General features: G+C 48.1%; 1 protein-coding gene and 1 long non-coding RNA gene across 11 annotated transcripts in view; one reads left to right on the top strand and one right to left on the bottom strand.

Annotated features, from left to right (window-relative positions):
* DCDC1 (doublecortin domain containing 1) overlaps positions 1–26,824 on the bottom strand; it is a 962,215-nt gene that overhangs the window by 93,215 nt on the left and 842,176 nt on the right. For all 10 annotated transcript variants that reach the window (XM_063944440.1, XM_063944436.1, XM_063944437.1 and 7 more), the window contains 3 exons: positions 17,153–17,300; positions 15,267–15,413; positions 10,572–10,757 (listed from right to left, as the gene is read on the bottom strand). In XM_063944440.1, coding sequence (XP_063800510.1) covers positions 10,572–10,757; positions 15,267–15,413; positions 17,153–17,300 — 481 coding nt within the window. The remainder of the gene's footprint in view (positions 1–10,571; positions 10,758–15,266; positions 15,414–17,152; positions 17,301–26,824) is intronic.
* LOC134968888 (uncharacterized) overlaps positions 1–26,824 on the top strand; it is a 125,825-nt gene that overhangs the window by 82,273 nt on the left and 16,728 nt on the right. The window lies entirely within an intron of this gene.

The following is a 26,824-nucleotide window of genomic DNA, read 5'->3' on the forward strand; positions in this document are numbered from 1 at the left end:
AACTGCCGGAGCGTTAGACAGGCCGAATGGCATAACCAGATACTCGTAGTGACCCGATTGAGTACTGAATGCCGTTTTCCACTCATCTCCTGACTTGATTCGGATGAGGTTATACGCTCCTCTCAGGTCAATCTTAGAAAAAATCACAGCCGAACGTAGCTGATCAAAGAGGACAGAAATCAGCGGCAAAGGGTAAGTATTTTTTACTGAGATCTTATTCAAGGCTCTAAAGTCAATGCAGGGTCTGAGTGATCCATCTTTCTTCTCCACAAAGAAGAAGCCTGCACTTAAAGGGGATTTAGATGGCCTGATAAATCCTTTCCCTAGGCTCTCTTTAACATACTCATTCATGGCCACGGTTTCTGGTCCGGACAATGCATATAACCTTCCCTTTGGCAATGTGGCACCAGGAATTAGCTCAATAGCACAATCATAAGGCCGATGGGGAGGCAGAATGTCCGCATTGCCCTTGGAAAATACATCAACAAAATCCTGGTATTCCACAGGAATGGGTGCGGGAATGACAGCAGCAATTCTGAGGGGAAGCGTAATACATTCCTTATTACAGATGGTACCCCATTGTGAGATCTCCCCCGACTGCCAATCAATGATGGGATTATGAAAGGCCAGCCAAGGGTGACCCAGAACCACTGGAACTGCTGGGCAATGGGTAAGGAAAAATTCAATATTTTCGGAATGAAGAGCTCCTACCGAAAGTAGAACAGGGGGTGTACAGAGAGAAATAACCCCATTGGATTAGGGACTCCCATCTAAACCATGCATGGTGATATGCCTACCCAAGGTTAACTGAGGAATACCTAAGGCCTTGGCCCATGTTAAGTCCATAAAGTTCCCTGCAGCTCCACTGTCAACGAAAGCCGACACCGAAGAACAGAGGCTGCCAAAGGAAACTTTAGCTGGGACTAACGGGGAATTATTCGAGGAGATAAGCTGCAGACCAAAGTGAACCCCCTCACAATTCACTTGGTCGAGGCGTTTCCCGACTTGCTCGGACAATTACGGGCAAAATGTCCTTTACCCCCACAGTACAAACAAAGACCAGAATTTTGCCTTCTGGTTCTTTCTTCAGGAGACAGCTTGGAGAGACCCATCTGCATGGGCTCCTCTATGTCCACAGGAATGGAAAAAACACAAGGGGTAGACCTGACAGGTGCTCCTTTTTCAGCCCTCCGCTCTCTGAGACGACGATCAATCTTAATAGAAAGCTCCATGAGTTTATCGAGAGTCTCAGGAGCGGGATACTGAAGGAGACTGTCTTTTATAGACTCAGATAAGCCGAGGCGAAACTGACTGCGCAGGGCTGGGTCATTCCATCCACAGTCGTTCGACCAACGGCGAAACTCCGTACAATAAATCTCTGCGGGATTCCTACCCTGTCTGAGAGCACGTAACTGACTCTCGGCGGATGCCTCTCTATCAGGGTCATCATACAATAGCCCTAAAGACCCCAGAAAGGCGTCTACAGACAACAATGCCGGATCCTCTGTTCTTAAACCAAAAGCCCAGGTCTGGGGATCCCCCTGAAGTAAAGAAATAATAATTCCGACCCGCTGAGATTCCGTACCTGAGGAGACTGGTCTTAAACGAAAATAAAGTTTACAAGACTCTTTAAAATTAAAAAAACTGCTTCCTATCACCAGAAAAACGGTCAGGCAAATGCATTTTCGGTTCAGGAACGACCCTCGGGGAAGTCCGTAAAAGATCTTCCTGTGACCTCACCCGAAGGGAAAGATCCTGAACCATCTGAGTAAGTTCTTGAATCTGGCTAACTAGAAGCTGGCCAGGATTTGGCCCTAAACCAGTGGGATTCATGAGGCCGACAAATCTTCTAAACTGAATAAGGGAAAAAATCAAACCCTGTTTAATTTTAAGTTTTGGTCTGGCCGGTAATAATGTTATGATTCCAGTACTTCTGACCAGAGGAGATCTTATGACAGAGGCCAGAGTACTGGAAGGAAATGCTGGTTACGGGAGCGGGAAAGCCTAGTAACCCCTGGCGCCCTAACTCCGTTGTCTCGCCCGTGTAATCAGAAATCCCCTGCGAGACTATGGTTGCTTGAGCCCATGGCAGCCGCGTTTAAAGGGCGGATTATGTCTGCCCAACTCCGATGCCCCCTCAGGTCTTAATGGGAGACAAAGGGAAATCCGAGACAGGGTGATAACAAGGGGCCCTCTGACTAAGCAACCAGGCCAGGGGCTACAAGCTAACTAACTTAAACCAGAAGTATGTGCGGACAAACCGCCAGGGAAAAGGACAACCAAAAATCCACTAATCCGTTACTCCTATCCAGCACCGCTGGATACCAGAGTGGATTAGTGGGAGCGGAATCCTCCGCAAAAAGCTCCGAAACACAATATAACCAAATAATAAATAGTAAGCGGTCAAGCCGCAACACACGGCTACGCCGCGACTCACGAACACCACAGGATGTTAAAGGTGCTCGGTCTGGACTCCAGGAAAAGATGACAACTTCCGAGTACTGGATCACTGAGGACAGGAACGACCGGATAGAACAGGACTGGAAAACTCTCTGCAACTGACACAGCAAACAGGAAGCTATTACCGGCGTCTGTGAGAAGTCCTGAGAGTGCCTTTAAATGGGAGCCCTCCAATCAGGAGCCAGACAGGGCTAATTACAACATGCCGTGCAGCTGCATGCTGCACGGCCAGGAACCAGTGAGGTGATTAACTTAGACCCAGCAACGGGGAACGCGGTCCGACAGTGGCGTCCCCGTTGCTAGGGTCTGTGCGGCTCCGTGCGCCCGGTGTCTAGCGTTGCTAGGGAGCCGGCGGCTGTCCGCATGCGGCGTCCCTAGTTGCTAGGCGCCGGGCCGCACTGACGAGCGGACCCTCGGCGCCTAACAGCCCTTATACACATAATGACACACATAGTGCCCCTTACACATGTGTTGCACATTATTAATGCATTTTTACATGACACACATAATGCTCCTTACACATATTCCGAACACTACTGCACAACCAACCCACTCACATGCACACAGCACTCACACTGCCACTAACACTGTGACCTCTGCCTCTGCTTGGATACAGATGTGTCCTCATAAATCTTGCCTCAATGCTAACGTCGGGAATCTTTTTTTATGAAAATGCATCTTATTTGCATTGCTATGTGGCTAGGATGCACAAGCAGATTCTGCTGATTAAAATGATATGCAGCATGCCTATATACTGTGTGAGACTGTGGCTGTATCTGCAGAATATAGGCATGCTGCATATCATTTTAATCAGCAGAAGCTGCAGATGCCCCTAGGCATATCAAATGCCCTAGGCAATTGACTAGTTTGCCTATAGCTATGGCCGGCTCTGCCAGTGTTGACTACGATAATGCAAAGTTACAGCCAAAGTGGCAGAAAAGTATTCAATATATGATTATTGTAATAAAAGATGATTTGCATATCACTGATGACTCATCTGTCCCTGACACAAGGGTACACATGTTTAAGGGGAAGAAAGCTGAGGTAAATTTGCCTCCTCTCATGATGAAAAAGAGCGGGAATCTCCAGACAAGAGACTGCAGTTTCCCACAAAGAATTCTCAGGCAGTATCCTTTCCCCACTAGGGCCAGGATAGGATGGGAATCTTCCCCTAGGGTGTCACATTTGCCCAAAAGGTAGCCCTGACGTAACAGCTATTCTCAGGGATCTTGCAGATAGCGTGCACATTCTGGTACGCTACTCAGACCGGCGATGGTGCCGGCATGGGTTTATAGCGCTGTGGCAGCGTGGACAGGTACCTTATCAACAGAGATTGAGACCCTAGTATGTAGATATATATATATATATATATATATATATAGGTATATATAGAGATATATATATATTAAAGATGCTGTCTTAAGAGATATATATATATATATATATATATATATATATAAAACATGCCCAAAGAGACATGAGTATACTGGGTCCTAGAGTCAAAGCTATGTCGATTTCTGCTTGACGTGTCCTGTAGAATATGCAATGGACAGATGATGCCGACTTAAGAGGCATATGGAAGGCTGAGGATTGTGTGGAGAAGGGTTCTCGGACCTGGTCTCCACAGCTATAGCTGGTAATTCTGATATTTTGCCTTATATTCCTGCACAGCCTAGGATAGCACGACATTATCAAATGCAGCCTTTAGAACAAAGAAACAAGAAAGTCCGAGGTGCGTCCTTTCTTGCCAGAGGCGGGGGCAGAGGAAAGAAGCTGCACAACACAGCTAGTTCCCAGGAACAGAAGTCCTCCCCGGCCTCTACAAAAATCCACCGCATGTCGCTGGGGCTCCACAGACGGAGCTAGGCCCGGTGGGGGCACGCCTTCGTAAGTTCAGCCACAAGTGGGTTCACTCCCTGTTAGATCCCTGGGCAATAGATATTGTGTCTCAGGGATACAAGCTGGACTTTGAGAAGATGCCCCTCACCGACGGCCCTGCCGGCTTCCCCCCACGAGAGGGAAACAGTGTTAACTGCAATTCACAAATTGTATCTTCAACAGGTGGTGGTCAAGGTTCCCCTCCTTCAACAAGGAGGGGGTTATTATTCGACCATGTGGTAGTCCCGAAACCGGACGGTTCGGTCAGACCCATATTGAATTTAAAATCCCTGAACATATACCTGAAAAGGTTCAAGTTCAAGATGGAATCGCTAAGAGCGGTCATTGCAAGCCTGAAAGGGGGAGATTTTATGGTGACTCGGGACATAAAGGATGCATTCCTTCATGTCCCCATTTATCCACCTCATCAGGCGTACCTCAGAATTGCGGTACGGGATTGTCATTACCAATTTCAGGCGTTGCCTTTTGGTCTCTCCACGGCCCCGAGAATGTTCACCAAGGTAATGGCGGAAATGATGGTGCTCCTGCGGAAGCAAGGTGTCACTATTATCACGTACTTGGACGATCTCCTCATAAAAGCGAGATCAAGAGAGCAGTGGCTGAACAGCGTATCACTTTCTCTGGAAGTGTAACGGCAACACGGCTGGATTCTATATATTCCAAAGTCGCAGTTGGTTCCTACAGCTCATCTGCCTCTCCTAGGCATGATCCTAGACACAGACCAGAAAAGGGTTTATCTCCCGGTAGAGAGAGCTCAGGAGCTCGTGACACTGGTCAGGAATCTATTAAAACCAAAACAGGTGTCAGTGCATCACTGCACTCGAGTCCTGGGAAGAATGGTGGCATCATTCGAGGCCATTCCCTTCGGCAGGTTCCATGCGAGGACCTTCCAATGGGACTTATTGGACAAGTGGTCCGGATCACATCTTCAGATGCATCGGTTAATCACCCTATCCCTCAGGGCCAGGGTGTCTCTCCTGTGGTGGCTGCAGAGTGCTCACCTTCTCGAAGGTCGCAGATTCGGCATTCAGGACTGGGTCCTGGTGTCCACGGATGAAAGCCTCCGAGGATGGGGGGCAGTCACATAGGGAAGAAATTTCCAAGGGCTGTGGTTAAGTCAGGAGACTTGCCTTCACATCAACATCCTGGAACTAAGGGCCATATACAACGCCCTACGTCAAGCAGAGTTCCTGCTTCGCGACCAACCGGTTCTGATTCAGTCAGACAATATCACCGCAGTGGCTCATGTAAACCGCCAAGGCGGCACAAGGAGCAGGGTGGCGATGGTAGAAGCCACCAGAATTCTTCGCTGGGCGGAGAATCACGTAAGAGCACTGTCACCAGTGTTCATCCCGGGAGTGGACAACTGGGAAGCAGACTTCCTCAGCAGGCACGACCTCCACCCGGGAGAGTGGGGACTTCATCAAGAAGTCTTCACGCAGATTGCAAGGCGGTGGGAACTGCCACAGGTGGACATGATGGCATCCCGCCTCAACAAAAAGCTACAGAGATATTGCGCCAGGTCAAGAGACCCTCAGGCGATAGCTGTAGACGCACTAGTGACACCGTGGGTGTTCCAGTCGGTTTATGTATTTCCTCCTCTTCCTCTCATACCAAAGGTGCTGAGAGTCATAAGAAAAAGAAGAGTGAGAACAATACTCATTGTTCCGGATTGGCCAAGAAGGACTTGGTATCCGGATCTGCAAGAAATGCTCACAGAGGACCCATGGCCTCTGCCTCTAAGACAGGACTTGTTGCAACAGGGGCCCTGTCTGTTCCAAGACTTACCGCGGCTGCGTTTGACGGCATGGCGGTTGAACGCCGGATCCTAGTAGAAAAAGGCATTCCGGATGAGGTTATTCCTACGCTGATAAAGGCTAGGAAGGACGTGACGGCTAAACATTATCACCGTATAGGGCGAAAATATGTTGCTTGGTGTGAGGCCAGGAATGCCCCTAGGGAGGAATTCCAGCTGGGCCGTTTCCTTCACTTCCTACAGTCGGGAGTGACTTTGGGCCTGAAATTGGGTTCCATTAAGGTCCAGATTTCGGCTCTATCCATTTTCTTTCAAAAAGAACTGGCTTCTCTTCCTGAAGTCCAGACGTTTGTAAATTGAGTGCTGCATATTCAGCCCCCTTTTGTGCCTCCAGTGGCACCTTGGGATCTTAACGTGGTGTTGAGTTTCCTGAAGTCACACTGGTTTGAGCCACTCAAAACCGTGGAGTTAAAATTTCTCACGTGGAAGGTGGTCATGCTATTAGCCTTGGCTTCAGCTAGGCGTGTGTCAGAATTAGCGGCTTTATCACATAAAAGTCCCTATCTGGTTTTCCATATGGACAGGGCAGAATGGCGGACCCGCCCACAATTTCTGCCAAAAGTGGTGTCATCCTTTCATATGAACCAACCTATTGTGGTGCCTGTGGCTATTCGTGACTTGGAGGATTCCGAGTTACTAGATGTGGTCAGGGCTTTGAAGGTTTATGGAGCCAGAACGGTTAGGGTCAGGAAAACAGAATCTTTGTTTATCCTGTATGCTTCCAACAAGCTTGGGACGCCTGCTTCAAAGCAAACTATTGCTCGCTGGATCTGTAACACGATTCAGCAGGCTCATTCTGCGGCTGGGTTGCCGCTGCCTAAATCAGTTAAGGCCCATTCCACAAGGAAGGTGGGCTCTTCTTGGGCGGCTGCCCGAGGGGTCTCGGCATTACAGCTTTGCCGAGCGGCTACTTGGTCAGGTTCAAACACCTTTGCAAAGTTCTACAAGTTTGATATCCTGGCTGAGGAGGACCTTGTGTTTGCTCATTTGGTGCTGCAGAGTCATCCGCACTCTCCCGCCCGTTTGGGAGCTTTGGTATAATCCCCATGGTCCTTACGGAGTCCCCAGCATCCACTAGGACGTTAGAGAAAATAAGATTTTACTTACCGGTAAATCTATTTCTCGTAGTCCGTAGTGGATGCTGGGCGCCCGTCCCAAGTGCGGACTTCTTCTGCAATACTTGTATATAGTTATTGCTTAAATAAGGGTTATGTTGGTTGCATCAGGGTTGATCTGATGCTCCGTTGTTGTTCATACTGTTAACTGGGTAAGTTTATCACGAGTTATACGGTGTGATTGGTGTGACTGGTATGAGTCTTACCCTGGATTCCAAAATCCTTTCCTTGTACTGTCAGCTCTTCCGGGCACAGTTTCCTTAACTGAGGTCTGGAGGAGGGACATAGAGGGAGGAGCCAGAGCACACCAGTATCCAAATTCTTTCTTAAAGTGCCCTGTCTCCTGCGGAGCCCGTCTATTCCCCATGGTCCTTACGGAGTCCCCAGCATCCACTACGGACTACGAGAAATAGATTTACCGGTAAGTAAAATCTTATTATTCCAACTGCAAGTCATCAAGGTCTTTGGCCTAATAATGACTGGACTTGTGCTATTATACAGGTCTTGGATCCCTGAAGACACTTTTACTTTCAGAATCATTAAAAGTAATGTGTAAATTATTCCATATAATACACAAGTTTTCCTAATGAACACCTAAGGCAGGGGCAACATATTGTGTTTTAGCGGGACCTGCTTGGCTGGTGGAGCCTGCACATGGCTCCTACGCGGCCACCCACAGATATGCGGCCGCATCCACCGGCCCCAATCACAGCACGCTGAGTTTAAGACGGATGACAGAACGACCGGATTTCAAGGAGAACACATATATTTGACAGTGCGCTGTGCACTGCGTCAATGTTGACGGATATTATTTATTGTACAATACATATTTACAGTAATACATATTTGACATTATATGTAACCTTTCTATGAACTGAGTCAAAAAAAAAAATTGGTCTCCACGATTCTATAACTGACTGAATTTAGTGCCTTCTTGTATTGTACAGTATAATGTATATGTAAAAAACAACTCAGTTCCCCCTCTAATTTACATATAGCCACACTGGAGAACTTCCCCCAGGACCAATGATCCTTTTATCCACATGCAGACGTCCGGCATCTGGTTGGGCCAGTTTTTAGAGACGTGTTGTCACCCTCCTGCTAGTCTCTGCTAGTGGAGCTGTACATTGGTTTAAGACTATTTGGCTGGGGTCAGTCTGGGACTGGGGATTGAAGGGCCCACCGGGGATATGCAGTGGTAGGGGGCGGGGCCCATGCTTAGGGGTGTGGCATCTCCAGAGTGGGTGTGGCCAGCCACCACAGAGGCTTGGCTAACCATCAGAGAGTGCATGGTCTGGGCCCATTGATAAATATACATACTAAATACTAATAGTCCTATGTAGAATAAGGTAACATACAGTATGTATAATTCAAGTTCACAGTCTGGAACCTGATCCCTAGAGGAGGAGGAGGTCCCCCAGGCAGTAGGGCCCACCGGTAGTTTCCCCTGTACCCCTGTGGGCCAGTCCAACCCTGGCTGGGGTTCAGTATGATTTACCGACGGACACAATACCGACAGTCAAAATACCGACACAGTCAAAATACCAACATTCATTATGCCAACATGTTCAAAATGCCGACAAAGCCAGATTACCAACATTTAAAATGCCAACATTTCAAAATAACGACATGAGTTTTTCAGTTTTTTTGGGTGTCAATGTTGACATACTGTAGGTCAACATGAACACCGTGTAAGTGGACCGCGTCCCCTCGCCATGCTGCACTGCGCTCGGCACACTATTATATTCCCCCTCCAGGTCCACTAGGGTGGTAAAGTATGAACAAGTCTGTTTTGGGGGCAAAAATTTCTTAAAAACGCATGTCGGCATTTTGATACGTCAGCATGTCAAATGTCGATATTCTGACTATGTCGGCATTTTGAACATGTCGGTATAAAGAATGTTACTATTTTCACCATGTCAGTATTTTGATTGTTGGTCAATGGCTGTTGGGATTATGATTGTCGGTAGTGTGTCTGTCGGTAAATCAACTGCTACCCATTTGGCTGTATGGGTGGAAAAAAGCAGCAACAGCTCCAAACATGTTCCTGAGATACAGCCTATCTATGCATGGAAGACAGGGCCGATTCTAGCCCTTTTGGCGCCCCGGGCGGAAAATAGGGTCGTGGCTTCATACAGGGAACGTGGTCAGTTATGCCCCCTGTAGAGTTGTGCCCCCATTTGTGCCCCCTGTAGAGTAGCGCCGCTTACACACACACAAAAAAAAAATACTTACAATCCCCGCTCTTGATTCCTGACTGCTGCAGACCTCCGCCGGCGCCGCTCCTCTCCTCTGATCTACTCCCCCATAGCGCAGCATAGAAAGACACTAGAGGTCAAATATGACCCCTAGCGTCTGTGTCAGTCCCACAATGCTGTGTGGTGCACGATGACGTCATCGCGCACCGCACAGCAAAGGTCCTCTCCACGTAGGGAAACTAGACGCGTAGCGTCTAGTTCCCTTCACAGCGGGGAGCAGCGGGGGGCACAGTAGCGGATCTTGCCATGGTGTGGCGCCCTCCGGATGGCGCCAGCGCCCTCTGGAAGGCGGCACCCCAGGCAAAAGACCTGCTTGCCCGTGGCAAGATCCGCTACTTATGGAAGACTATCACTCTCCAGTGGAGAGCTGTATACTGGGGTCATTCCGAGTTGATCGCTCGCTAGCAGTTTTTAGCAGCCGTGAAAACGCATTGTCGCCGCCCACTGGGGACTGTATTTTAGCTTTGCAGAAGTGCGAACGTCTGTGCAGCAGAGCGCCTGCAAAATCTTTTTGTGCAAAACAAGACCAGCCCTGTAGTTACTCTTCGTGTGCGTTGATTCTAACGACGGAGGGACGACTTTTGACGTCACACACCCGCCCAGCCATGCCTGCGTTTTCCCCGACACGCCTGCGTTTTTCTAAGAACTCCCTGAAAACGGTCAGTTGCCACCCAGAAACACCCCCTTCATGTCAATCTTCCTGCGTTCGGACGTGCGACTGGAATCTTCGTTAGACCCTGTGCAAACCCACGATGCTCATTGTACCTGTACGACGCGCCTGCGCATTGCGCGGCATACGCATGCGCATAAATGCTAATTTTTAGCCTACTCGCTGCGCTGCGAACTACGGCAGCTAGCGATCAACTCGGAATGACCCCCACTGTACGCCCCACACGGCCATAACATGCAAACACAGGAGTTGAGATGATCGGACAAATTCATTAAACTCGCTGTAAGCTTTTCCTTCACGAAAGTATGACGTGTACATTCAATGTGAATACCACTGATGCTTGATACACTTACCTGCTGTCTTCTATGTACGTCCAGAGCTGACTGAGATCATCACAGTTACGATGCACCAGAAGAACGTCAGCTCCTGCATACATTTCCTCCACTCCTAACACCAGATCGGGAAGTGCAGAATTTATTAGTTGTCCATCTACAAATTCAAACTGTTGCCGGTGAATCTGTCGCCATTTCTTAGGATACCTGTGAGATAACAAGGTTGTTGAAATATCTGAATATAAAATATTACACTAAAGTAAATGTGACACAATAGAATGCTGTCAGAAGGGGTTATTCAGAGATGGACGCAGATCGCAGCATACGCAGCCAGACCTGCGTCCTTCTCCTCACATGCTGGGGGTCACCCAGCACAGGCCAAGGCTGACCAGCATGTGTGCCGCTGCCTCACGATGCGCCCACTATGTAATTGCGTATGCATCGAATTAAGGTTAACCCCTGCCAGTGCTCATAGGTGTGCGCAGGGGGGGTGCCTGGTGCGCACAGGCACCCCCTAATGTCTGGCACCCCGATCTCACATGCCTGATGCAGCAATCGCCGAGCAGGCTGATTACTGTCCCCTCTGCGCTGCACCCTGTCAGGACTGCATTACTGACCGGACGCAATCAAGGGTGCCACTGCCCCCCCCTTTCAAACTCCTGGCTCCACCTCCATGTACAAAAACAGCGTGATGTGATGTGATTACGTCATGCTGCTCGCACAGCCACCCGCCACACCTGCCACATGCCCACCTCTCTCCTTCTATGTTATGCCAACACCAGCCACTGATGAGGATCAGCATGCAGCCAGCGTTCCTCTTAGGAAGACAAATTCAATTCTGGCAGGCGTTCTGCAGCAACATTTACACGTCACTCGTTTTTCCAGCAGCAGCAGTACTAGTCTGCGACTGTCAGTGTCAGTGAGTGACTGACTTGTAAGTAAGCTGCTGCAGCTTGCAGGGGAAAGAGAGGGGGAGCCAGACCAGGCTGAGGAGGAGCAGTGTAATTGCAGTGAGTGCCATCAGGGGTGTTTGTTTGGTGCACACCGCAACATCTGACAATGTATCTGCTTTATTAGGATTGGTACAAGGGTGGATATTTTATATTGCGTTGACTGTCAATAGATGGTGCTAGACACACCCAAAAGGCGGTGCTAGACACACCCCTCCAATGGTGCACCCCCTAATAAAATGTGCTGCGCACGCCTATGCCAGTGCTGCCATTTTTGTTAATTGGAGCGTCTGCATGTGACGTGACGCAGCCACCCCGAAAACATTCCCAGCACGCTCCCGTTCGGCCCACCGCGCCTGCATATCGCCGCGCCGCCACCCAACGCCCACCGATGTCAAATATCTTGCGGACGCAACCTTTGGGGATGTGAACAACCGCACAGGCGCAATGCAGCAAACTGTGATGCGGCCAAGTCTGAATGAGGTCCAAAGATCTTTATATTACATCCAACTATGGGGGTCATTCCGAGTTGTTCGCTCGTTGCCAATTTTCACTATGCTGCGATTTGTTGCTAACTGCGCATGCGCATGGTACGCAGAGCGCATGCGCTAAGTTATTTAACACAAAACTTAGTAGATTTGCTGGTGTCCGTGCGGCACTTTTCAGTCACACTGCTGATCGGTGAGTGATTGACAGGACAGTTTTGCCCAACTGCTAACAAAGTTCCTGCTGCGATCAACTCAGAATTACCCCCACTGTAAAAATCATAAGTAAAGTTAGTGCAAATCGCACCGTGTTTATTATACTCTTACAATGTCAATGTGCGCTCCCACAGGATCCGCATTGTGGCATCGTAAGAAAAAATAGACTCTGCAGGCAGGGACGTTATTGGCTAGATTGGAGGCTCACGCCTCTGGCCAGTTTCTATCCGATATCGGCCCTCAGCCAATATCACACAGTGTGGTATATTTACTAAGATTCGTATTTGTGTCGATTTGGTGGGAGTTTAATCTTGAATTGTATCGGTCGTGTTTTTTTAAAACTTTTTGAATAAAGTGCATGTAATTTATTAAGCTGCCGAAAAAAAATTGCGTGGGGTCCCCCCTCCTAAGCATAACCAGCCTCGGGCCCTTTGAGCCGGTCCTGGTTGAAAAAATACAGGGGAAAAAATGTATAGGGTCCCCCCCATATTTAAACAACCAGCACCGGGCTCTGCGCCTGGTCCTGGTTCAAAAAATACGGGGGACAAAACACGTAGGGGTCCCCCATATTTTTTAAATCAGCACCGGGCTCCACTAGCCAGAGAGATAATGCCACAGCCGGGGGACACTTTTATACTGGTCCCTGCAGCTGTGGCATTACCCCAACTAGTCACCCCTGGCCGAGGTACCCTGGAGGAGTGGGAACCCCTTAAATCAAGGGGTCACCCCCTCCAGCCACCCAAGGGCCAGGTGGATGGGAGGCTGATAGCCTTTCTGTAAAAAGAAAGAATATTGTTTTTTGTAGTAGAACAACAAGTCCCAGCAAGCCTCCCCCGCAAGCTGGTACTTGGAGAACCACAAGTACCATCATGCGGGAAAATAACGGACCCACTGGAACCTGTAGTTCTACTACAATACCCCAAAAAATACACAACACACACACCGTGATAGTACAACTTCAATTGACATACATGCACACTTACACACATACATACTTACCTATGTTGACACGGAGCACCTCGGTCTACTGGGGTACCTGTAAATAAAAATTATACTTACAAACAATCCGGCGTCGTTCTTTCCTCTTCTTTAACTTTGTAATCCACGTACTTGTTTAAAATAAAAAAACAAAAAACCCGGTCCACGCTACTAAAGGGGTTCCATGTTTACACATGGAACCCCTTTCCCCCGACTGGCGGGACCCCCCGTGACTTCTGTCAGTGAAGGTCCAGGGAGCGCCACGTCATGGCACTCTCCTGATTGGCTGTGCGCTCCTGCAATCAGGAGGTGCGCACTGGTTACGAATGTAGCGCAGCTCCATTATAACCAATGATGGGAACTTTGCGGTCTGCGGTTAACCGCAAAGTTAATTGGGGTCACTCTTGTGGGAAGTTTGTTTTATCTTTATGCTATTGTCCACAGAGACAGAGTTAATGGGGGCACACATGGAGAGATCTGACAAGACTGCTTAGAAATGAAGCACGGAACTCTCCGTGTGTATGCCCCACAGAAATAACGATGCACGGCCCCGTGTGCCGCTATCACCAGTACTAGATTGGCACAATCTAGTAGATCGCTCACTTCACCTCTGTGAAGTGAGCACCCCTGCCCCCCCCCCCCCCCCTCGGTCAGCCGACATCGCGCTGAATGCTGAGCTGGGGGGGAGATGTGTAGTGAGCGGTCTGTGCTAGATCGCTCAGCACACATCTCCCCATGTGACCCCCTTAAGTCTGTGTATACCATCTGCTAGTGCTACAGATAACCTAACTACAATGTTCCTCTTTCACAACTAAGCACCCGCTGATTTCTATGCATTTTAGCACCTATCGGTATTCCTTGTCTTAAACAGGAAAGGGTGCTACAAGCCACAGACGTTAAATGCTACACTTTATATAATAACAAGTGATCGGGAGCTATTGCCTTTCTCCATTACAATCCCAAACTAGGAATGGTATCGGTATCCCGACACATGAATGCCAGTGGCCAGAATACCGACATCAGCATCCTGAGGCTCGGGATCCTGATATCTAGGTAAGTATATTACCCCCAACCCCCCCCCCCCCCTTACCATAACCTTCCCTACCCGCAGCGCAGTGTCGGACTGGTGCATGATGAGCCTACCGGGGTGGTAGGGGTAGATGTGTGGCCAGCCACCAAAGGGGGTGTGGCCAGCCACCACAGAGGTTTGGCTAACCATTATAGAGTACCTGATCTAGACTCCTTGATAATTTATATAGTAATTAATGCTAATGCATGCATGATAATGTGCCAGATTAATGACAGCAATGTACTGTAGAGAATACACCATAGTCCTGTGCAGTATAAGCTAAGATATGTATAAAATATAATTCAAGTGCACAGTCTAGAACCTGATCCCTAGAGGAGGAGGACCCCAAAGGAAGTGGGGCTCACGGGTGGCTTCCCCTGTACCCCTGTGGGCCAGTCCGAGCCTGCCGCAGCCTAACCCTAAGCCTCCGCTTCCCCCACATCCTAACCCCAGCACTAAGCAGACCTGAATACTTACGTTCGAGATTTTGGCACCGGCATTGCGATCCATGTTGGCATTCAGGCATCAGCATTCCAAGCAGTGTCGGGATTCTGAACGCCGGGATCCCAGACTAGACATCTCCCTGCCATAGGCTTATGTTTGCCTAAGCTGATTTTGATTTACTTTGACGTTATTTATAATGGAAATGAATATTTCCATCTGACGTGTGCATTACGCATTACTGACTGTTCTACAATCAGTGTCAGACACAGATAGGGTGGGACTGGCCCACAGAGGTACAGGGGAAACCACCGGTAGGCCCCACTGCCTGAGGGCCCATTCCTTCCTCTAGGGATCAGGTTCCAGACTGTGCACTTGTATTATACATGGTAGATATGTTGCATTACACTGCACTAGACTATTGTGTATTTCAAGCCTCTGTGGAAGCTGGCCACACCCCCTTTGTAGGCTGTCCACACCCCTAAGTATGGGCCCTATCACTGCATTCCCCCGGTGGACCCTTCATGCCCCAGTCCGACACTGGGCACAGAATACAATAAGAATGACCCATACTGACCCGGAACTGCTTAGGTCTTTATGCTCAGGGTTCTCCTCCACCCCAACACTGATGTATGTCTCATTATCTGGGGTTGGTTGCTGCCAGGGATATTTCACACCGGTGTACAAGGCATCAACTCTTCTGTGAGTCCTTGTGTGAGCATTCCTAGTTGGGATGAAATACAGCGGTTATCATTTCATTTATGATTTGTGGCTGTATTAAATACATGTGTACATTAGATAAAGTGATATTTCATATTGAGCGTGCAGGGGGTGATAATAGAAGTAATTGGGAAGAACGGAAGTGAATACAAATGCTGAAATGTGTTTCACAAAGTGTAAAATATGCAGAAGCCAGTCCAATGCCAGACTTCTGAGTGAGACACAATCACAGTCTTATCTTGTGAGTCTTAAGATTTGCCGCCATATCACCACAGAACAGGTAAATATTATGCTTCCCAAACTCAAGGCAACCTAACAGTCCAGGTTTTAAGGATATCCATACTTGAGCACAGATGGTTAAAGCAAACGGACGGAGGTGCTAAATAAGTCACCTATGATTAATCATGGATAACCTGGACTGGTAGGGTGCCGCAAAGGCCAACTTCGGGAAAAACTGTCATATGTAATTTGTCACAATACAAAGTCGTGTAACGACACATTATGATCTGTGTGAGTTCAGCTCTGCAGTGATTACCTGACCATTTCTCCCAACCTCCCCGATCTCAGAGGGACAGTCCCTATTTAAGGGCACTGTATCGCTGGTGCAATCTCCAGCCAGTTGGGGGGGTTGGCGCTGTGGAGTACGGCGATGGGGATCCCGGCGGTCAGCATACCAACCCCGGGATCCCGGCAGCAGAACGGCAGGAGGGGGGAGGGGGAGTTGAGCGCAACAAAGCCCCTTGCGGGCTTGCAGCGCTCGATGTGCAGCGGGAACGGTGGCTGGCTGCACTCGCAACAAATTCTGTTCCGACTCTATGGGTGTCGTGGACACAAATGAGTGGGAATAATCCCTGCAGTCGGCATACCGACTGTCGGGCGGGGATCCCGAGCACCGGTCACATGACCGGATCCCAGTTGGGGAGGTATGTCCGTCCCCTGATGCTGTGCACAACAGTGTAGACCGGCAGCCTGCACACATATTACTAGTTACACCAATATTTCCAAAAATGCAGCCTAACAATTCAATGTGGCTTATGCCTCAGACACATCCTAAGTTCCTGCTGAAATGATGGCTACACACTGAGGGCCAAATGTAATAGAGTGAGAGTTTCAAAAAGTGAGAGATTTGATAAGGTTTTGCAGTTTTTTTTTTTAAAGTGGCAATCATTTACACAGCAAAATCAACCTGGTTTTGCAGTGTAAATGATTGGCACTTTAAAAAAACCTGATAAATCTTATCAAATTTCTCACTTTCTCAAACTCTTAAGGGGGGTACTCAGGGAGCGATATTCTAAGCAATCTGACTAGATTGCTTAGAATTTAAGCATTATCGCTCCGTGTGTACCCCCTACAGCTATCGCTGGTGCTAGATTGGCCTGCCGTGCAGGCCAATCAAGCAGGTCGCTCACTTCACCCGCTGGGTGAAATGAGTGCCCCCCCCCCCCGTCTCCCCCCGCACGCTCGGCACACATCGCGCTGTGCTGAGCAGGGGGGAGAGATGTGTGCTGAGCGGTTCGCTCAGCACACATCTCTCCCACATCGGCCCTTCTATATGGGCCTTCACTCTATTACATTTGGCCCTGAGTCTGCAAAACCATTCCTACATTGTGTGTATGTATAATGGGTTTACAATATAAATGTTACTAATCTTGCTTTTTATTACATGGACATATTATATCTCATATTATACAGTATGCACAGCAGGGTCACTTGAAGATAACATAGTGATAGTATTGTACTTACACAAATTCCTCAAAATCATTTTCCTCTACAACAGATTCGGCCTTGTCCTCCTCAGTACCAATATCTTCCCGGGATGCTTCTACAACGCAGTCACTTACTAACAGTTTGGCTCCAGCAACAATGTTACCATTTACTTCCAGGACTAGATCTAGAATAAAACAGTGGTCATTAGTAGAGATGAGCGGGTTCGGATCTCCGAGATCCGAACCCCCCCGAACTTCACTATTTTACACGGTTCCGAGGCAGCCTTGGATCTTCCCGCCTTGCTCGGTTAACCCGAACGTCATCATCCCGCTGTCGTATTCTCGCGAGATTCATATTCTATATAAAGAGCCACGCGTCGCCGCCATTTTCACTTGTGCATTGGAGATTGAACGGAGAGGACGTGGCTGCGTTCTCTCCCTGAAAAGCTCTGTAATCTGTGCTCAGTGTGCTGCAAATATCTGTGCTCAGTGTGCTGCAAATATCTGTGCTCAGTGTGCTGCAAATATCTATGTTCTCTGCCTGAAAAAGCTCCATATCTGTGCTCAGTGTGCTGCAAATATCTGTGCTCAGTGTGCTGCAAATATCTGTGCTCAGTGTGCTGCAAATATCTGTGCTCAGCGTGCTTTACTGTGGGGACTGGGGACCACCAGTATATAATTATAGTAGTACAGTACAGTAGGCCATTGCTGTATCTTGCAGCTCTGTGTCACTGCAAGTATCCATTCCATATCTGTGCTGCATTTTTGTGAGCAGTATATATAGTATAACAGTGCAGCGTATTGGTGACCAACAGTATATAGTTGTACAGTAGGCCATTGCTGTATCTTGCAGCTCTGTGTCACTGCAAGTATCCATTCCATATCTGTGCTGCATTTTTGTGAGCAGTATATATAGTATTACAGTGCAGCATTTTGGTGACCAACAGTATATAGTTGCACAGTAGGCCATTGCTGTATCTTGCAGCTCTGTGTCACTGCAAGTATCCATTCCATATCTGTGCTGCATTTTTGTGAGCAGTATATATAGTAGTATAGTGCAGCATTTTGGTGAACAACAGTATATAGTTGTACAGTAGGCCATTGCTGTATCTTGCAGCTCTGTGTCACTGCAAGTATCCATTCCATATCTGTGCTGCATTTTTGTGAGCAGTATATAATGTATTACAGTGCAGCATTTTGGTGACCAACAGTATATAGTTGTACAGTAGGCCATTGCTGTATCTTGCAGCTCTATGTCACTGCAAGTATCAATTCCATATCTGTGCAGCATTTTTGTGAGCAGTATTTATAGTATTACAGTGCTGCATTTTGGTGACCAACAGTATATAGTTGTACAGTAGGCCATTGCTGTATCTTGCAGCTCTGTGTCACTGCAAGTATCCATTCCATATCTGTGCTTCATTTTTGTGAGAAGTATATATAGTTTTACAGTGCAGCATTTTGGTGACCAACAGTATATAGTTGTACAGTAGGCCATTGCTGTATCTTGCAGCTCTGTGTCACTGCAAGTATCCATTCCATATCTGTGCTGCATTTTTGTGAGCAGTATATATAGTATTACAGTGCAGCATTTTGGTGACCAACAGTATATAGTTGTACAGTAGGCCATTGCTGTATCTTGCAGCTCTGTGACACTGCAAGTATCCATTCCATATCTGTGCTGCATTTTTGTGAGCAGTATATATAGTAGTACAGTGCAGCATTTTGGTGACCAACAGCATACATATATAGTACAGTACAGTAGGCCATTGCTATTGATATATTACTGGCATATAATTCCACACATTAAAAAATGGAGAACAAAAATGTGGAGGGTAAAATAGGGAAAGATCAAGATCCACTTCCACCTCGTGCTGAAGCTGCTGCCACTAGTCATGGCCGAGACGATGAAATGCCATCAACGTCGTCTGCCAAGGCCGATGTCCAATGTCACAGTAGAGAGCATGTAAAATCCAAAAAACTAAAGTTCTGTAAAATCACCCAAAAATCTAAATTAAAAGCGTCTGAGGAGAAGCGTAAACTTGCCAATATGCCATTTATGACATGGAGTGGCAAGGAACGGCTGAGGCCCTGGCCTATGTTCATGGCTAGTGGTTCAGCTTCACGTGAGGATGGAAGCACTCATCCTCCCTCTAGAAAAATGAAAAGACTTAAGCTGGCAAAAGCACAGCAAAGAACTGTGCGTTCTTCTAAATCACAAATCCCCAAGGAGAGTCCAATTGTGTCGGTTGCGATGCCTGACCTTCCCAACACTGGACGGGAAGAGGTGGCACATTCCACCATTTGCCCGCCCCCTGCAAGTGCTGGAAGGAGCACCCACAGTCCAGTTCCTGATAGTCAAATTGAAGATGTCACTGTTGAAGTACACCAGGATGAGGATATGGGTGTTGCTGGCGCTGAGGAGGAAATTGACTAGGAGGATTCTGATGGTGAGGTGGTTTGTTTAAGTCAGGCACCCGGGGAGACACCTGTTGTCCGTAGGATGAATATGGCCATTGACATGCCTGGACAAATTACAAAAAAAAAAATCACCTCTTCGGTGTGGAATTATTTTAACAGAAATGCGGACAACAGGTGTCAAGCCGTGTGTTGCCTTTGTCAAGCTATAATAAGTAGGGGTAAGGACGTTAACCACCTAAGAACATCCTCCCTTATACGTCACCTGGAGCGCATTCATCAGAAGTCATTGACAAGTTCAAAAACTTTGGGTGACAGCGGAAGCAGTCCACTGACAACTAAATCCCTTTCTCTTGTACCCAAGCTCCTGCAAACCACACCACCAACTCCCTCAGTGTCAATTTCCTCCTTAGACAGGAACGCCAATAGTCCTGCAGGCCATGTCACTGGCAAGTCTGACGAGTCCTCTCCTAACTGGGATTCCTCCGATGGATCCTTGAGTGTAATGCCTACTGCTGCTGGCACTGCTGTTGTTGCTGCTGGGAGTCGATTGTCATCCCAGAGGGGAAGTCGGAAGACCACTTGTACTACTTCCAGTAAGCAATTGACTGTCCAACAATCCTTTGCGAGGAAGATGAAATATCACAGCAGTCATCCTGCTGCAAAGCAGATAACTCAGGTCTTGGCAGCTGTGTTGGTGTTAAACGTGTGTCCGGTATCCACCGTTAATTCACAGGGAATTAGAGAATTGCTTGAGGTACTGTGTCAACGGTACCAAATACCATCTAGGTTCCACTTCTCTAGGCAGGCGATACCGAGAATGTACACAGACGTCAGAAAAAGAGTCACCAGTGTCCTAAAAAATGTAGGAATGGCTGAGGCCCTGGCCTATGTTCATGGCTAGTGGTTCATCTTCACATGAGGATGGAAGCACTCATCCTCCCTCTACAAAAATGAAAAGACTTAAGCTGGCAAAAGCACAGCAAAGAACTGTGCGTTCTTCTAAATCACAAATCCCCAAGGAGAGTCCAATTGTGTCGGTTGCGATGCCTGACCTTCCCAACACTGGACGGGAAGAGGTGGCGCCTTCCACCATTTGCACGCCCCCTGCAAGTGCTGGAAGGAGCACCCACAGTCCAGTTCCTGATAGTCAAATTGAAGATGTCACTGTTGAAGTACACCAGGATGAGGATATGGGTGTTGCTGGCGCTGAGGAGGAAATTGACAAGGAGGATTCTGATGGTGAGGTGGTTTGTTTAAGTCAGGCACCCGGGGAGACACCTGTTGTCCGTAGGATGAATATGCCCATTGACATGCCTGGTCAAATTACAAAAAAAAATCACCTCTTCGGTGTGGAATTATTTTAACAGAAATGTGGACAACAGGTGTCAAGCCGTGTGTTGCCTTTGTCAAGCTGTAATAAGTAGGGGTAAGGACGTTAACCACCTAGGAACATCCTCCCTTATACGTCACCTGGAGCGCATTCATCAGAAGTAATTGACAAGTTCAAAAACTTTGGGTGACAGCGGAAGCAGTCCACTGACAACTAAATCCCTTCCTCTTGTACCCAAGCTCCTGCAAACCACACCACCAACTCCCTCAGTGTCAATTTCCTCCTTAGACAGGAACGCCAATAGTCCTGCAGGCCATGTCACTGGCAAGTCTGACGAGTCCTCTCCTAACTGGGATTCCTCCGATGGATCCTTGAGTGTAACTCCTACTGCTGCTGGCACTGCTGTTGTTGCTGCTGGGAGTCGATTGTCATCCCAGAGGGGAAGTCGGAAGACCACTTGTACTACTTCCAGTAAGCAACTGACTGTCCAACAGTCCTTTGCGAGGAAGATGAAATATCACAGCAGTCATCCTGCTGCAAAGCGGATAACTCAGGTCTTGGCAGCTGTGTTGGTGTTAAACGTGTGTCCGGTATCCACCGTTAATTCATAGGGAATTAGAGAATTGCTTGAGGTACTGTGTCAACGGTACCAAATACCATCTAGGTTCCACTTCTCTAGGCAGGCGATACCGAGAATGTACACAGACGTCAGAAAAAGAGTCACCAGTGTCCTAAAAAATGCAGTTGTACCCAATGTCCACTTAACCACGGACATGTGGACAAGTGGAGCAGGGCAGACTCAGGACTATATGACTGTGGCAGCCCACTGGGTAGAAGTATTGCCTCCCGCAGCAAGAACAGCAGCGGCGGCACAAGTAGCAGCATCTCGCAAACGCCAACTCGTTCCTAGGCAGGCTACGCTTTGTATCACCGCTTTCCATAAGAGGCACACAGCTGACAACCTCTTACGGAAACTGAGGAATATCATCGCAGAATGGCTTACCCCAATTGGACTCTCCTGGGGATTTGTGACATTGGACAACGCCACCAATATTGTGCGTGCATTACATCTGGGAAAATTCCAGCACGTCCCATGTTTTGCACATACATTGAATTTGGTGGTGCAGAATTTTTTTAAAAACGACAGGGGCGTGCAAGAGATGCTGTCGGTTGCCCGAAGAAACGCGGGCCACTTTCGGCATTCAGCAACCGCGTGCCAAAGACTGGAGCACCAGCAAACACTCCTGAACCTGCCCCGTCATCATCTGAAGCAAGAGGTGGTAACGAGGTGGAATTCAACCCTCTATATGCTTCAGAGGATGGAGGAGCAGCAAAAGGCCATTCAAGCCTATACATCTGCCTACGATATAGGCAAAGGAGGGGGAATGCACCTGACTCAAGCGCAGTGGAGAATGATTTCAACGTTGTGCAAGGTCGTGCAACCCTTTGAACTTGCCACACGTGAAGTCAGTTCAGACACTGCCAGCCTGAGTCAGGTCATTCCCCTCATCAGGCTTTTGCAGAAGCAGCTGGAGAGATTGAAGGAGGAGCTAAAACGGAGCGATTCCGCTAGGCATGTGGGACTTTTGGATGGAGCCCTTAATTCGCTTAACCAGGATTCACGGGTGGTCAATCTGTTGAAATCAGAGCACTACATTTTGACCACTGTGCTCGATCCTAGGTTTAAAGCCTACGTTGTATCTCTCTTTCTGGCAGACACAAGTTTGTACATGTTCAAAGACCTGCTGGTGAGACACTTGTCAAGTCAAGCGGAACGTGACCCGTCAACAGCTCCTTCTTCACATTCTTCCGCACCTGGGGCTGCGAGGAAAAGGCTAAGAATTCCGAGCCCACCCGCTGGCGGTGATGCAGGGCAGTCTGGAGCGAGTGCTGACATCTGGTCCGGACTGAAGGACCTGCCAACGATTACTGACATGTCGTCTACTGTCACTGCATATGATTCTCTCACCATTGAAAGAATGGTGGAGGATTATATGAGTGACCGCATCCAAGTAGGCACGTCAGACAGTCCGTACGTATACTGGCAGGAAAAAGAGGCAATTTGGAGGCCCTTGCACAAACTGGCTTTATTTTACCTAAGTTTTCCCCCCTCCAGTGTGTACTCCGAAAGAGTGTTTAGTGCAGCCGGTCACCTTGTCAGCAATCGGTGTACGAGGTTACTTCCAGAAAATGTGGAGAAGATGATGTTCATCAAAATGAATTATAATCAATTCCTCCGTGGAGACATTCACCAGCAATTGCCTCCAGAAAGTACACAGGGACCTGAGATGGTGGATTGCAATGGGAATGAATTAATACTCTGTGAGGAGGGGGATGTACACAGTGAAAGGGGTGATGAATCGGACAATGAGGAGGAGGTGGACATCTTGCCTCTGTAGAGCCAGTTTGTGCAAGGAGAGATTGATTGCTTCTTTTTTGGTGGGGGCCCAAACCAACCAGTCATTTCAGCCACAGTCGTGTGGAAGACCCTGTGGCTGAAATGATGGGTTTGTTAAAGTGTGCATGTCCTGTTTATACAACATAGGGCCCAAGGACAATTGCCACTCCTAGATGTGCCAGGTGTTTGTGCCGCCCACTGTGCCGCATAGCTTAGTCATTCAGTGACCTCAGTGCAAATTTTAGGACTAAAAATAATATTGTGAGGTGTGAGGTTTTCAGAATAGACTGGAAATGAGTGTAAATTATGGTTATTGAGGTTAATAATACTATGGGATCAAAATTACCCCCAAATTCTATGATTTAAGCTGTTTTTGGGGGGTTTTGAAAAAAAAACACCCGAATCCAAAACACACCCGAATCCGAATTTTCAGGGCGGTTTTGCCAAAACGCGTCCGATTCCAAAACACGGCCGCGGAACCGAATCCAAAACTAAAACACAAAACCCGAAAAATTTCCGGTGCACATCTCTAGTCATTAGCAAATGCTCAGCAAATGACAATATAATTACTGTCATGGGAACAGGGATTCTGTGATACTTATAAGATTCTTAACAATACTCACTGTTACAGTCCACTGTAATAGCACACAATAGAGAATCTATTATTTACAAGGGCCTGACCGCCGGTCACTATACCGTCACCGGAATCCCGAACGGGTGAAATCCCGACAGTCGGCATGACAGGGACTATTCCTTCTCGTTGATGTTCATGACGCCTATAGAGTGGGAATAGAACCTGTAGCGAGCACAGCGAGCCAGAGCCCTCTTTGTGGCGAGAGCTGCAAGCCTGCAAGGGCCTTCGTTGCGCTCATGCCCAACCCACCCCCCACCGGCAACCTCAACTCCGGGATCCAGGCCACCGGTCACCCATACCCAACCCAGAGCTACCACTAGGCAAGTCTAGGCAGCTGCCTCGAGTATCCTGACCACCAGTTACCCATACCCAACCCAGAGCTACCACTAGGCAAGTCTAGGCAGCTGCCTCGAGTATCCCGACCACCAGTAACCCATACCCAACCCAGAGCTACCACTAGGCAAGTCTAGGCAGCTGCCTCGAGCACCAGGGTTCAGGAGGAATCTTATCTGGGAGGCTGCTTCTCCTCCATGCTGGTAAGGGGATGGAAGTCCACTATGATATAATGGCCTAGCACCAGACTACAACAGGAGAACATAATGCTCTGTCACTGCATCATTCAGATGTGGCTGGAGTAGCTATCGCTGCTGCTTACATGGAGGCAACAGCGATAGCTCTAATATGGTAACGCAGCAGAGGCATCACGGACTGCATACTAGGGCACAGTGGGGGTCATTCCGAGTTGTTCGCTCGTTGCCGATTTTCGCAATTAAGCGATTAAGGCAAAAATGCGCATGCGCATGGTACGCAGTGCGCATGCGCTAAGTATTTTAGCACAAAACTTAGTAGATTTACTCACGTCCGAACGAAGAATTTTCATCGTTGAAGTGATCGGAGTGTGATTGACAAGAAGTGGGTGTTTCTGGGTGGAAACTGACCGTTTTCTGGGAGTGTGCGGAAAAACGCAGGCGTGCCAGGATAAAACGCGGGAGTGTCTGGAGAAATGGGGGAGTGGCTGGCCAAACGCAGGGCGTGTTTGTGACGTCAAACCAGGAACGAAACGGGCTGGGCTGATCGCGGTGTAGGAGTAGGTCTCAAGCTACTCAAAACTGCTAAGAATGATTTAATCGCAATTCTGCTACTCTTTCGTTCGCTATTCTGCTAAGCTAAGATACACTCCCAGAGGGCGGCGGCCTAGCGTGTGCAATGCTGCTAAAAGTAGCTAGCGAGCGAACAACTCGGAATGAGGACCAGTGTCTGATCATCTGCGACAACATCGGCTAGCTGCGTGACCCATACCTTCATGCAAGCTGGCCACCGCGGCTGCTACCTAGAGGCCAGGAAATCTCCATCCTCTGCTGGAGATCCTGGTCTCTTCCGTCCTCTGCAATGGCAGCGACACGCCTCATTTTGGAGAACCGGAGGCTGTCACCGCCCCCAAATGGCATCAGATCATTAATCGATACTTTGCTGCATGCAACGCTACTCCAACTATATCTGAGTTACCTCCATTGTCCACAGTTCTTTCAACTCTGCTTCAAAGTGTGTGTAATACAGTATATGATTTATACAGTCATTTGCCCAATATAGTTTTACTGCTTTCATTATATTCTTTTATGTTCTCTCTTTCACCATTGCCTATTATGCTGCTTATTCATAAAGGCACTAATTGATCATGTTCTATTGCATAATGCAACAATTCTATCCTTGATGTCTTATAGTACTCATGGGCCCTCATTCCGAGTTGTTCGCTCGGTAAAAATCTTCGCATCGCAGCGATTTTCCGCTTAATGCGCATGCGCAATGTTCGCACTGCGCCAAGTAAATTTGCTATGCACTTAGTAATTTTACTCACGGCTTTTTCATCGTTCTGGCGATCGTAATGTGATTGACAGGAAATGGGTGTTACTGGGCGGAAACAGGCCGTTTTATGGGCGTGTGGGAAAAAACGCTACCGTTTCCGGAAAAAACGCAGGAGTGGCCGGAGAAACGGAGGAGTGTCTGGGCGAACGCTGGGTGGTTTGTGACGTCAAACCAGGAACGACAAGCACTGAAATGATCGCAGTTGCCGAGTAAGTCTGGAGCTACTCAGAAACTGCTACGAGGTGTGTAATCGCAATATTGCGAATACATCGTTCGCAATTTTAAGATGCTAAGATTCACTCCCAGTAGGCGGCGGCTTAGCATGAGCAAATCTGCTAAAATCCGCTTGCGAGCGAACAACTCGGAATGACCTCCATGGTTCCAAAGATAACACTGTAGAAGTGTATTAGTATGTAATACATACAGTAGATATCTTGAAAAATGGAAGTCTGTTGGAAGTGGCAGTTTTTCATTGATTTAGGGCCTAATGATCCAGAGGGATCCACTCGGATCTCTGTTTGCAACACCTCTATTAGCAACGTGTGTTTTCGGGGGATATGCCACAAATAATGGCCCTCATTCCGAGTTGATCGGTCGCAAGGCGAATTTAGCAGAGTTACACACGCTTAGTCTACGCCTACTGGGAGTGTATCTTAGCATCTTAAAAGTGCGAACGAAGTTTACGCAATATTGCGAACAAAAAAAACTTAGCAGTTTTAGAGTAGCTCCAGACTTACTCTGCCTGTGCGATCAGTTCAGTGCTTGTCGTTCCTGGTTTGACGTCACAAACACTCCCAGCGTTCGCCCAGACACTCCCCCGTTTCTCCGGCCACTCCTGCGTTTTTTCCGGAAACGGTAGCGTTTTCAGCCACACGCCCATAAAACGCAGTGTTTCCGCCCAGTAACACCCATTTCCTGTCAATCACACTACGTTCGCCGGTGCGAACAAAAAGCCGTGAGTAAAAATCCTTTCTTCATAGCAGAATTACTTAGCGCAGTCGCAGTGCGAACATTGCGCATGCGCTCTAAGCTGATTTTCACTGCGATGCGAAAAAAAAGAACG

The sequence above is a fragment of the Pseudophryne corroboree genome, chromosome 11 (assembly GCF_028390025.1).
Source record: "Pseudophryne corroboree isolate aPseCor3 chromosome 11, aPseCor3.hap2, whole genome shotgun sequence".
Lineage (NCBI taxonomy): Eukaryota > Metazoa > Chordata > Amphibia > Anura > Myobatrachidae > Pseudophryne > Pseudophryne corroboree.